The sequence below is a fragment of the Sminthopsis crassicaudata genome, chromosome 1, assembly GCF_048593235.1.
Source record: "Sminthopsis crassicaudata isolate SCR6 chromosome 1, ASM4859323v1, whole genome shotgun sequence".
NCBI lineage: Eukaryota > Metazoa > Chordata > Mammalia > Dasyuromorphia > Dasyuridae > Sminthopsis > Sminthopsis crassicaudata.
Window position 1 is genome coordinate 440,068,931 of NC_133617.1, and position 13,511 is coordinate 440,082,441.

The 13,511-nt window shown below is 32.2% G+C and overlaps 1 protein-coding gene across 9 annotated transcripts in view; it reads right to left on the reverse strand.

The window, feature by feature from the left end:
* The window catches only part of SMARCA2 (SWI/SNF related BAF chromatin remodeling complex subunit ATPase 2), a 221,731-nt gene that overhangs the window by 146,730 nt on the left and 61,490 nt on the right, over nt 1-13,511 (reverse strand). For all 9 annotated transcript variants that reach the window (XM_074280637.1, XM_074280641.1, XM_074280645.1 and 6 more), the window contains 3 exons: nt 12,638-12,811; nt 10,132-10,305; nt 7,401-7,571 (listed from right to left, as the gene is read on the reverse strand). In XM_074280637.1, coding sequence (XP_074136738.1) covers nt 7,401-7,571; nt 10,132-10,305; nt 12,638-12,811 — 519 coding nt within the window. The remainder of the gene's footprint in view (nt 1-7,400; nt 7,572-10,131; nt 10,306-12,637; nt 12,812-13,511) is intronic.

A 13,511-nucleotide genomic window follows, 5' to 3' on the forward strand; every position in this document is an offset into this window, starting at 1 on the left:
TTTTCTGAAATCAGTCCCTTATCATTTATTTTAGCACAATAGTACCTCACAATCATGTGTCATAATGTGTCCTACCATTTCACAATTGATGAGCATCATTTGATTTCAAATGCTTTGCCACCACAAAAAGATTTCCCATAAATATTTTTATACATATGTGTCCTTTTCCTTTCTCTTTGATAACTCTTTGTTATATAGATCTAGAGATACTGTTGCTGGGTCAAAGGGTATACACATTTTTTTAAGTAGCCCTTTGAATTTTGTTCCAAATTGTTCTCCAGAATGATTGAACAGTTCACTACTTCACCAATAGTGCTTTAATATACCTATTTTTCTCTCTCATCCCTTCCAGCAGTTATATTTTTGATAGATATGAGGTAGTACCTCAGAGTTGTTTTTCTAGTCAATTGTAATTTAGAGAAATTTTTCATATGTCTATAGATAATTTTTTTTCTGAAAACTTTTTGTTTATATCCTTTAGTCAATTATCAACTGCAGAGTGCCTCTTACTTTTATAAATTTTACTCAGTTCTATGCTCAGTGTATTTTGAGATATGAGGCCATAATCAGATTAAACTTGGGGTAATTTTTTTTTTTTATGTTACTTCATTGTTTATAGTTCCTTTTAGCAAAATGCATTTCCCTGACTACACCTGCTTGAGATCATGATTGTGACTCCTGCCTCTTTTTTTGTTTTTTTTTTGTTCAGTTTTAGCATATTAGATCCTGCTTCAGCCTTTTATTTTAATTCTATGTGTTTCAACCATGTCTCTTATAAACAATATACTGTTGTATTCTGAGTTCTAATCCATTCTGCTCTACTTCTGTTTTATGGGTGGGCTCATCCCAATCATGTTCACAGTTATGATTACTGTGTATTTTCCTCTATCCCATTGCTTTTATTTCTTCTCTCTCTTTTGATTGTGTCCCTCCTCAAAAATATATTTTGCTTCTAGCTACTGCCTCCCTTAATCCACCACCCCTACCTAATATTGTATTATTTATTTTAAATTAATTGGCTTGATTTGATTAATTGGTTTTAATGTATAAAAATCTATCTACCCCAGTATCCAGGGTCCAGGTTTAAGTTAAGGAGGTTTGATTCCACTTTGTTTGACAATTAGAATTTATTGCTAATATATCGACGTACTCAGAAGATCAGACATTTCCTCAATCATTTCATCTTTCACTCAACACATCCTAAAGTCAATAGTTTTAAGTTGCCTAATTCTCATTTTTAAGAAAATATTTTCTTCAGTGAGATTTTATACTTTCTTTTCCATTTGGCCTATACTGTTTTTTAAATTTTCCTTCAGCGAATTTTTGTGCCTCTTTTAACATTAAGTCAATTCTGTTTTTTCAAGATATTCTTTTCTTTTTTTTTCTCCTTCCTTTCTTCTTTGGAAGCAATCAGGTTTACGTTTTAGAGACAATCAGACCCTGGCTTCCCAGGATCATACAGCTAATGAGTGGATGAGGCCAAATCCGAACACAGGTCCTTCTGACTTTGGACACAGTTTTCCATTCATTGTATTACCTAGTTAACCACATTATTTTCTTTACTATTTTTGTGCCTCTTTACCAAGCTGTTGATTCTCTTTTTACAATTTTCTTGCTTTATTTCCATTTCTTTTCCTAATTTTTATTTTAAAGTTGTTTGAAGGGAAATGTTGGGAGAGTTCAGCTGGTTTGCCTTTAATGCTCCATCTTGACTCTCTTCTTTGTTTCTTCCCCCTTCCTCAACATACTTATCTTATAGATGAAAAACAGAATGTAGAAAGATAAAATGATTTGCCCAAATGTCTTCTTCAACTGGCTATACACTTTAAGCTAATTCAAATTCTAATTAGGACTAGAATGCATATTCTTCACCTCCAAGTCTAGTACTTTATTTTACATTTTTTAAAAGATATTTTAAAGATCTCACATTGGTAAAAATTTAATTTTCAAAAAAAAATTGTCCAAGAAAAATACATAGATATATAAAAACCTAGCTTTCCCTCCAATTTTGTTTTTAATTCATATAGATTTTAATACTTCCATGTGCAAATTAATATAAAAATGGGCTATATCCCAAGGAATTTGTCTTATAAAGTATTGTTTTTATTAAATAAGAGTAGCTCAAGATACTCTTCTTTCCAATTCATAGGATCATAGCTTTGGAACTCAGGATATTGTGTGATTGGGGATGATGTTATAGGTGAGTAATCTGAGATCAAAGAAGTTTCCCAGAAATTTGCTCAGATATCAAAAGAGGTACCTGAACCTACATTCAATTCTAGTGTTCCAGACAGTGTCATCATCTTGTCCCTTCCCCAGACTTAAATTTTTTAATTTAACATAGTTATTAATGTTCATCTGACACTTTTGTGTCAGACAGCATATTCAGTTGCAACTATCTTCAAATATAAACATAGGTTTAAAGCGACAGGTAAGAATGCAATAACAAAGGTACATCTCTTAATCTAAGCAACAGTTACCTAACACTCTTAAACTGTCTACCTTAACTAAAAAGTACAAAACCAAAACCTGAACAAAAACAAAACTTGATACCACTACAAACTTTCAGTAATGTCTCCCTATTTGGGACAGAGATATTAAATTATTTTCTTTTTTTTGGTCTATAAGTATTTAAAATCTCAGTGGAGTTCACTGTGATATGTCATTAACATATTAGTTAAAATTTATCATTAATGAAAGATGTTCAGTTATGTAAAGGGCTGAAACTCTGAATAGGTACACTTGAACCAGACAATTGAGCACTTAAGGCTAATTATCTATGGGACAATAACTCTATTAGCATGTTTGGAATTTTTCTTCTCATAGTTAATGCTATCTCAATGCTTGAGGTTAGGAGAATTGTAGGAGGGATTAGGGGGTGGAGTGAGATAAACCAGGGTCACTTTGGACGAGGAAGAGAAGGGAGGTTGGTGGAGAGTTTGTGGCAGTTTTGTCCATCCCCTTCACTTCTCCCCCTAAAGACTTTTGCTTATCCTGACTCCGGCTGATTCTGAGGCCTCCAGGGAGCTATCCCAGAACGTACACAGTTCATTCCTTTTTTTTTTTTCCAAAACGCTTTAAAAAGGCAAATTTGCCTGAAAGAGACATTCAACAGAGATATGAGTTATCTAAATTTTGAATATAATTGGCATATAACTTTGAAATACCATTTAATAATAGGGCCATAGAGAATTGAAAACCCCTTTACAAATAAAACTAATGCAGACAAGATTAGAAGGGAAACAATAAACTAGGAAAGCATGTTTACAGTTCAAGGTTCTCATAAAGATCTCATTTCTAAAATATATAGAGAATTGACTCAAATTTTTAAGAAATCAAGTCATTCTCTAATTGATAAATGGTCAAAAGATATGAACAATTTTCAGATGATGAAATTGAGACTATTTGTACTCATATGAAAAGGTATTTCAAATCATTTTTGATCAGAGAACTACAAATTAAGACAATTCTGAGATACCACTACATACCTGTCAGATTGGCTATGAAAGGAAAAGATAATAATGAATGTTGGAGGGGATGTGCAAAAAATGGGACATGGATGCATTGTTGGTGGAGTTGTGAATGGATCCAACCAGAGAGCAATTTGGAACCATACTCAAAAAGTTATAAACTGAGCATATCCTTTGATCCAGAAGTGTTACTACTGGGCTTATATCCCCCCCCAAAAAAAATTAAAGAAAAGAAAATGTGCAAAAACATTTCTGGCAGCCCTTTTTCATAGTGGCTAGAAACTGGAAATTGAATGGATGTCCATTAATTGAACAATGGCTGAGTAAATTGTGGTATATGAGTGTTATGGAATATTATCGTTCTGTAAGAAATGACTAGCAGGATTAATACAGAGAGGCTTGGAAAGACTTACATGAACTGATGCTAAGTGAAATCAGCAGAACCAGGAGATTATACACTTTGACAATACTGTATGAGAATCAATTCTGATGGAAGTGGCTATCTTCAACAATGAGAAGATCCAAATCAGTTCCAATTGATCAGTAATGAACAGAACCAGCTACTCTCAGCAAAAGAACACTCGGAAATGAATGAGGACCACAAAATAGCATTTATACTCTCTGTATACATTTGCCTACATTTTTGTTTTTCTTCCTAGGTTATTATTATCTTCTTTCTAAATCCGATTTTTCTTGTGCAACAAGACAACTGTATAAATATGTATACATATATTGTATTTAACACACACTTTAACATATTTAACATGAATGGGACTACCTGATATTTAGGGGAGGTGGTGAAGGGAAGGAAGGGAAAAGTTTGAAAAGAAGTTTTTGCAAGGGTCAATGTTGAAAAATTACCCATGCATATGTTTTGTCAATAAAAAGCTATAATTTTTAAAAAAGAAAATGAAGCAACAGCTTTATTTCACAGATATTAAACTTATGTCAATTTCCAAATGTAAGCACACATACTCTCATGAAACCATATTTTGCCTATCCCATGCCTTAGTGTCAGGACACTTAACACTGAAAGATAATTATATCTAAGTGCAAAAAACAATCAGCCTATAATAATTTATTTTAGACACATAGAAGTACAATAACATATGCTAAGATCTTTAAGGTTTCTGCTAGATTTAAAAATTTTAAAAACTAATTTTAAAACTCTTATAATTTTTATTTTTGAAAAGTCATTAATTTTAATAGCCAAAAAAGGTAAAGGGAAGAATACTGCATTTTTGTAGAGTTCACCTAAAGAATCTGATAGGCTTTAATCTTCATGTTATATATGCTCTCTATTAAACTTGAATATAGATTTCAAACAAGCCAGAATTTAAGGCCTAGATTTCTTTAAGTTCTGCTATATCATATTAAAAGGAAAATGAAATATTTGTTTGTTCATAGTCATTATAAAGTACACCATTTCATACTTTAAAATCACAATTGAAATAGAAGAATCATAATGCCCTTTCACTCAGAAGAGTGTAACAAGTCAAGGATCTTGAGATAAGTTATTTTCTAATAATAACTTTGTTCAGTGTTTTGATAGAAAAGGTCAAATAATTAAATGCTACAAATATTTTATCTCTCCTGACATATATATTGGCTTCTTCTAGGATTCAGTGTGTGACCATAAAATTAAAAAAAACAAAACAAAACAAAACAAAAAAAAATTCATTTAAGTTCATACTATGTGTAAGATGCACACTCTGGGAGTAAAAAGATACTTATAAGACAAACAGTGATCTCAAGGAATTTGTGCTCTAATAAGGGAGAAATGACATATAACAAAATAACTGATACATAGTAAAATCTGACAAGTTCAAATAAAAGTTCATTTAAAATGCCATGAAAAATGTGAGAAGGAAATGATATTTTCACAAAAGGAAAAATTCAGGAAAGTCTTCATGGAAGGTCCCTGTTTGGGAGTATAAAAGATCTTAAAGGGAGGGATTTCATTATACACACACACACACACACACACACACACACACACACACACACACACACACACGGGATAAAACAAGCATTTCTAGTACAGTATGATTAAAAAAGATAGCCCTAAAGGGGCTAAAGGAAGGGACTTCAATAGATGGAAATGGAAGGGGAAAAGTACATTTGGAGTACAGAAGATTACATGAGCAAAGGCAGAGAGTGAATAAGTAGCAGAATTTGGGGAGACATCAAAAAAAACTGGAGGGAGGCTACATGACCCAAACTATGGACCTTGAATGCCAGGATCAGGATTTTATATTTTATTTAGAAATAAAAGAGGAACTACTGAAGATTTCCACAAAGGAAAATGACATAATTGTAAATCTATGTGAAGAAGTTTTACTGAGAGAGTGACATAAAAGATAGAAAATTGAAGGCAAAAATTAGAGCCAGAAAGACCAGTCAGCAAACCATCACAATAATCCATGTAAATGATAATGAAGACTTGAAACTAATGGTTGCAATGAGAATGGAAAAGATAAGATAATTTTAAGAGAGAATGAATATGACTTGGCAACTGGCTGAAGATAGAGGAAAGAAAGAATGAAACATAATTCTAAGCTTACAAACCTGGAGTACTGATATCAACAGAAAAGGGAGAGAAATATAAATATCAGGAGAAGAAACAGATTTAGTAGAAAAATGGAGGAGGTCATCTTGGACATAATGAAGGACTAGGAGGTACTGGTCAAATAATTCCCATGGAAATATTCAGCAATCAATGAAAAGGCAAAACAATTCCTTTTTTGTTCAATCATCTTTAGATATCAGGGTAATAAAAATATACTTTTACATAATAATTTATTGAAGGTTTTTTTTTATTTTGTTGTTGTTGCAAGATCACCTTAGCTACTTTAAGTTAGCATCACAGCTATCTAGAATAATAATATCCTATAAACCATAGTTGTCATAGCAAGATTAAAGCTAGTGAATTTTTATCTGTTATAAAAGGTAATATTTATTTTGGGTTCTGTCAGATAAAATTTGATTCCAAAATATGATCCACACAATGTAACATCTTTCTGATGTTGCTTATTTGCATTTTATTTTCTTACTCATTTTCTTTCCTTTTTGATCTGATTTTTCTTGTGCAACAAGAGAATTGCATACATATGTTTATATATTGGATTTAACATATATAACATATATTAGATTGCTTCCCATCTAAAGGAGGGGGTGGAGGGAAGGAGAGGAAAATCTGAATCACAAGGCTATGCAAAGGTCAATGTTGAAAAATTCTCTGTGCATATGTTTTGAAAATAAAAAGCTTTAAAACAATAAGTAAAATAAATTTAAACAAATTTAAATGAATTATTAAAAATATATATATGATCCAAAAGAATTGTCCCTAGTTTGCCTTTTTCCAATCATATTTCCTGACTCTAAATATTTCATCACTAAATTGGCAAAAACTATCTTTTTTTGTTTCTTTTCAACTTCTTTTATATAGACTACATCCTGTATTTCCCATTCCATTGACTTGTCATTGCAAGAGCATTTTGCTAGGTGCTGAAGTAGATACAACATTTATGTAACATGGGATCATTGCCTTTCTAGAGGTCACAACTTCATAGATGAACAAGACAGTGATATAAAGAATCTATTATAAAATACACAAGATAAGTAGATTCTGAAAGAGTAGAACAAAGTTCTGTCTGACTTCAATCATTTATTTTATACACTAGAAAAGAATGCTGAAGTTTTACAGTTTGGCTCATCAGCTCTTTTCCATTCCTCCCCAACCTAGGTCAATATTTTGTCTAATGTTCAAGCAACACAGTCAAGTTATTAATTTATTTTTTTTCTAATTAACTTGTATAGACCTTAAAAATAAACATGGTGCATAGTTGTGTTTTATATTTATGTCTGTATCAAACTAATTAATGTTAATAAATGCTCTATAGCTCATTAATGGCTCATTTTATGACTCACCTTCTTCTTCCGTCTTCTCTTTTTCTTTTCTTTGGCTGCTTGTGCTTGTTTGTGTTCCCATACCAGATTAGTAAGGTTAGCCACATACTCATCAGTCTGCTGTAAAAGATAAGCTAAGCGCCGATCTTTTTTCTGATCTATCAGTTTTCGGTAGCCTTCTTCATCTTCAGCCTTTCAGAGTAATAAAAATATTTTTTTAATGCAAAACAACATAGAGAACTCTACTTTCTGATATCAAGTTACTGTTACAAAAACACAAAAGTTATTGAAATGTGGAACTATATAAATATACAGTTGAAATACATTGAACAAAACTAGATTCCTGATGTTACAACCAAGGGAGTGGAAAACCTGACTTGCCCAAAGTCAAAATACACCTCATAAAGTAGCAGAGCTAGGACTCTCTGACTCAAAATCTAGGCCTCTTTACAATTGTTAGGCCACAGAATTTTACCAATATAATATGTAGAAATAATATTAAAATTATATATTTATTCATAGAAATAATATATAAACGTATGGCTAAGTTAATTGTATAAAGTTATTAAAGAAAACTATGTATAAAATAAAAGACTTTTTTTGCTACATAAACCTATAAAATTTAATCTTATTAATAAAATAAAGTTATCTGTGAATAGTCCACTTAAACTCTTTTAGAGCATCAAATTTTCTGGATAATGGGAAACTTAGTGGTTTAGAAATTCTTATTAGTTGGCTTGTGGAAATGTATGAATTTTGTTCACTCCAAATATTACAAAACAAGGATATTTCACCTACATACCTAAAACAAATTGTCATTAAACAACAATAACAACAGAAGTTATTGCAAATGTTTTAGCTGTTGGTACTTTTCTTACTTTTTCCCTCCAACAATCTGATTCCTGAAATTGACCCAAAGTAGTTATATTATATAATTATTTTAATTGATTTGCAATTGCTAATCATTACTTTCTATGCAATTGATTATTAAGATAACAAAAGTAATTGAATTAAATAAAAACTCAGAAAAAAAAACAGCAATTTACAGTATTAACCACAATAACATAGGATGTATTTGCTATGTACTGTCAAATATTATGATTAGAATTGGAAGTGCTCATATCATTAGGATATGTGACATTTTCTTGCTCTAACAACAAAAGAATTTGAGTAAAACCAGAAACAGAAAACCCATCCCATTCTGAGTTTTTAATGAATGACTGAAAAGAACAATTTCATCTTCATCTACCATTGCTCTCCAGAATCTTCTTTGATTCTCCTATCACAGTGTCATATGTATAGCTACAGCCACACACTCCACTCCCTCCATCCCATTTGTGGTATGTGGAGTTGTGTATTTTTTTAAAAAATCTAAGTTGTAATTTGATTACAGAAAAGACAAACAAATAGCCACTCATTTAATGATGAGCACAGCTGTCTTTGAAATGAAATGACTGCCAACTGGAAAAAGTGATAGATGATGTGTGTCAGAGGGCTCAGCTTTGCATTTTAACTGTCACATAACTTCTCTGTCCTCAGTTTTCTCATTTATAAAATAAATTGTGCAGGAGATGGGAATGATGGCAATGAGGAGGAGGAGGAAAAGAACTATATAGCACTTTAAGGCATACAAAACAAATATCTCATTTCATTCTGGGAAGAAGGTGGTATGATTATCTTCATTACACAGATGAGAAAAATGAGGCAAACAGATGAAGTAACTTGTCCAGCATTCCACAACTAGAAAGTGTCTGTCTTCCTAACTCCAGTATGTGCAACACACTATCTAATGCACCATCCAGCTGAGAAGTTGATCTTTAAAATCCTTCCCTGCTCTAGCCTAGTCTGTAAAGTACATAAAAAGTATACAAATGGATTGGCATGTTTCTGATCTCCCCATTTTAATGAATATATTTTTTATTTTTTTTTAAAAAGGAAGATGTTAAATGATTCTTGAAACCATATCGAAGCTATAGGAAAGCAGCAATAATCTAATGGTTAGTTTTAAAAATGAAATAAAAAGGAAGAGCTGAAAAAATGAGGAAATTAGGTTAAGAAGTATTAGAGGATTTTCAGAAAGAGGTTTTTCTCTAAATGGAAAATTGGGTTATTTCAGAGATTCGGAACTGGAAGATACTTCAGAAATAATTTACTCCACTCTTTTCATTTTAAAGTTGAGGAATTTGGGCTCAGAGATGTTAAGTGACTTGTTCTGGCCCCCAGAGGCTGTAAGTTTTTGAGGCAGAATGTCTTCTGGTTCCAAATCCAGTGTTCCTTCCACTATATCATTTGAAATAGTTTCTGTTCCTGGCCCTGGGATAACTCAAAGAAAACAAACACCCCTTTATTTTTTAATCTCATAAGGACTTTCAATACTTCCTTATTTGACTATAAAAATAATACAGTAGAGTACACTACTTTATATTTATAACTAGGATTTGATCAATGCCATTCCTGGGATACAGCAAAATCTGTACTACTCAAGTATGTGTGTGTGTGCTATTCAAGTTATTAAATAAACATGTAGTAGTTACCAAATACTAATTTTTTTTCACATGCTAGGCCCTTTAGCAGTCTGGTGAAGCCTATGTATCCCTTCCCGGAATTAAGTTTTAAAATAAAATGTATCAAATTACAGAAGAAAACAATTACATTGAAATACAGTTGCCAAAATGTTTTTAAAAACAAGTTCATGGATCAGGTTAAGAGCAAGAAGGCCAATTTAGGAGATTTCAACAAGTGTTCCTCTTACCATCAACCTCCTCATTCTTTCCTTTTCAATACGTTCTGTTTCTTTCTTCTGCTCTCGTTCTGTGTTAGCATGCCAAGTTGCCACTGCTTTGGAAAGTTTCTGAATCTTCCCAGCCACTGACCGGTGGTACTCCTTAAAATCTTTTGCATGTTGCAAAATGCTGTTTAGGTATTCCTAAGATTAAACCATATACATAATTAAGTTTTAATGTTTCAAAAGAAAATTTCAAAGCAAATTTAACAGGAATTTAAAAAAAATGTAATGCATGTCATAAAAGCAAACTATGTCTAATTTTAATTGGAGAGTTTTCCAAAGTGCCATCCTTGGAAAGGCTGTCCCTGAGGAATAATTAATATATATGCCTATGGAGAAGGAGTCTTTAAACAACACCAGGCCAATACATAGTGATACTAATAGGTTCAATTAATTATTGTAAATGAGGAAGACATGGTATCTACTGGAATATCATATGATAACCTCTTTTGTTAACATAAAAATGAACATGGATAGCATATACAATACACTCACTTTATTTTTTTTTAAATTGCTACCAGACTTGTGATTTCATAAGTTTAAGACATTTGGTGAGCACTTGCTCAACCAATACCAAACAGAACCTCAATAATATTTAAAATGTTAAGTTTGTAGTCAAGATTTGACAGAAGGCAATCTGGATCCCAAGTCCTTCTGACTCAAAATAAGATCCAAACATTATACTAACTTTAATTTAATTCTAATATATAAGTACAGAAGCAAAATTCTTTTTTAAAAATATCAAGCCAAGAAAATCAGATGAAAATTAACAGGTAAACAGAATTATATAGCTCAAACTGAAATTAGCCAACTATGACACAATGGCTTACTTTTATCTACTAAATTCTTTTCTTGGATTATGACATATTAATTGTAAAAGGCTGAAACTCTTGAGTTAATGCACTGGGGAACTTGAGGCTAATTACTGATTGAACAATACTATAAGAATATGCTTGGAAAATGGCCCTTCCCACTATCCTGGGCTGGCCCAATCATTTGGTGTATACAGAGAATTGTGGGAGGGATTAGGAGGTGCAGTGAGACTAGCCAAGGTCACTTCTGCGACAGAGATGAGGAGGTAAGATGGCAGAGATCCTACCTGTCCACTCTCTTCACTTCTACAGCTAAAAACAAAGAATAAAGACTTGTGCTTATCCTGATTCTGGCTGATTCTAAGGTATCAAGGGTGTTAACATGGTCACGACATTAATCATAGAATTTTCATTTAGGAACTTTTGAATATTTCTAATGATTTTTTTTTAAATGTCTTGAAATCATCCATTAAAAGCTTCCCTCAATGACACTGCATCCTAGTAAATTGCTGACCCTGGGTTCCTTAATCTGTACAAATGAAGTACAAATATAGATCAAGCAATAGGCAAAGATCCTCCTCATAAAGAATAACTCTAGGGAAATAGATGTTTTTAACATAGTAAGTCAAGAACAACACACATTAAGGTATAAAATTACAATCTGTATATATTAATAGAGGGAATACCCAACATAATAATAATATCCAAGATATTTATAATATTGAAGAATGATGAGGAATGTATTTATGGAACTAAGAGAATATACAGAAAACATGGCTAATAAAATATTTTTTAAAAACATTTATCCTATTATAAAATCAGCTATGGCCTTAAAGAAGAGAATTGACCTTAAAACCAAGAAAACCCGGGTTCAAATCTTGTCCCTAAAAGTCACTTAACTCCGCAGTCCTCTAGGCAAGTCTCAGAAATAATTTCTAAAGAGCCAGCCTATATGGGCAGAAGGGATTTCTTGTGTCAATATATGTATGTATGTATGTATATATATATATACAAACACATTAGAGTTTTCTATAATATAGAAAATTAAGATTCTTACATAATATAAAATAATTATTTCATATAGTATTTCAAAATATATGCTAGTAAAATCATAGTTGAGTTTTTAATTAGTCCCTTTGAAGCTTCTAAATAGATTCAGAAATTGACTAGCCACAGTCACAATGCATATGTACTTATTATAAACATAACATTTACCCTCCTTTAACAATCTCCTTTTCCCCTCTTTCTATTAGTAGATTGTGTATGATCACAAAAGTATTCTAGGAGAGAGCTTCCATAGAGAGATATTCTACTACTTCCTGGATCTAGGAGCAAAACTACTAGAATGAAAAATCAAGAAACTTAAGTTTTGGTCAAGGTTTTCCCATAAAGTAGGCATGTGACTACAGGCAACTTCCTAGATCTCTTAGGATTTCAGTCACCTTTAGCATAGAATGATAAAATTAGGCTTTATAATTTCTTGAAGTTTAATGCAATTCCTTTGTCACTATGATTCTCACCAAGTTCACATTAATGTGTTACACCAAGCGTTTATGGCCATAAAAACATATGAATTTTCTTTCTTATAAATTGGGTTTCTATTAAAAACAGATTCTAAGGAAATTGGCAGGGGTGGGGGTGATGTGGGGGTTTCAGAATACCTGGTGCTTCTGTCTGCGCTTCCTCTCCTGTTCAATCTTCTGTTGTTTCTCAAGCTTTTCTGTCATGCGTGCTTCCCTTAATGTTTGTCTCTTGCTGCGTTTGTAAGCTTTGGAGTTCAGAGCAGTCTCTAAGGTAGTATCTCTACGCATACAGGCTACCACTTCTTGTCTTAACTGTCAAGAGAAAAAGGACAGCATCTCTTAAGTGGAAGGTTAATGTCTTAGTTAGGAAGCTTAATGTCTCATTTTTTTAAACTGCTTATAAGCTTTAATGTCTCCAAAAAATCTGTTTGAACAACAACAAAATTATAAGAAGATAAAGTCAATGATCACTAGATTAATTTTGTCAATTTTCAACAATTCATTTCAACGAACATTAATTGGACACCTACCTAATGCAGAGCACAGTGACAAGTACTGAAGAATAGACACCACTTTGATAAGACATGGTCTTTGTTCTCATGAAGTGTAAAGTTTAATAGATGCTTAGGTAAAAATGAAGTATAAAATGTTATGTGAGGTCCAAGAGCGTTAGTTTACTATCAACCAAAAGGCTGAAGAAAAAGGTTTCCAAGAGAAGATAATATTTAAACTAATCTTTAAAAGAGGAGTATGATTTCAATAGACTTAGAGAGAGAAAAGTATTTCAGGTGGTGACCAATGGCACAGAACCAGAAAGGAAAGGCTGTGGAGAGAAAAAAGTATTCAATGTGGTAGTAGCAGAGAGTGAGAAGCAATAAATATTATGAGATTAATCTATAAAGACAGGATAGTATCTGACTGTGGAAAGTCTTGAGTGTCAGGAGATAGAGTTTGAGTTGCATTTATAAGGCAGCAGAGATGTCCTAGAGTGTTTACAGCATGAAATAACACA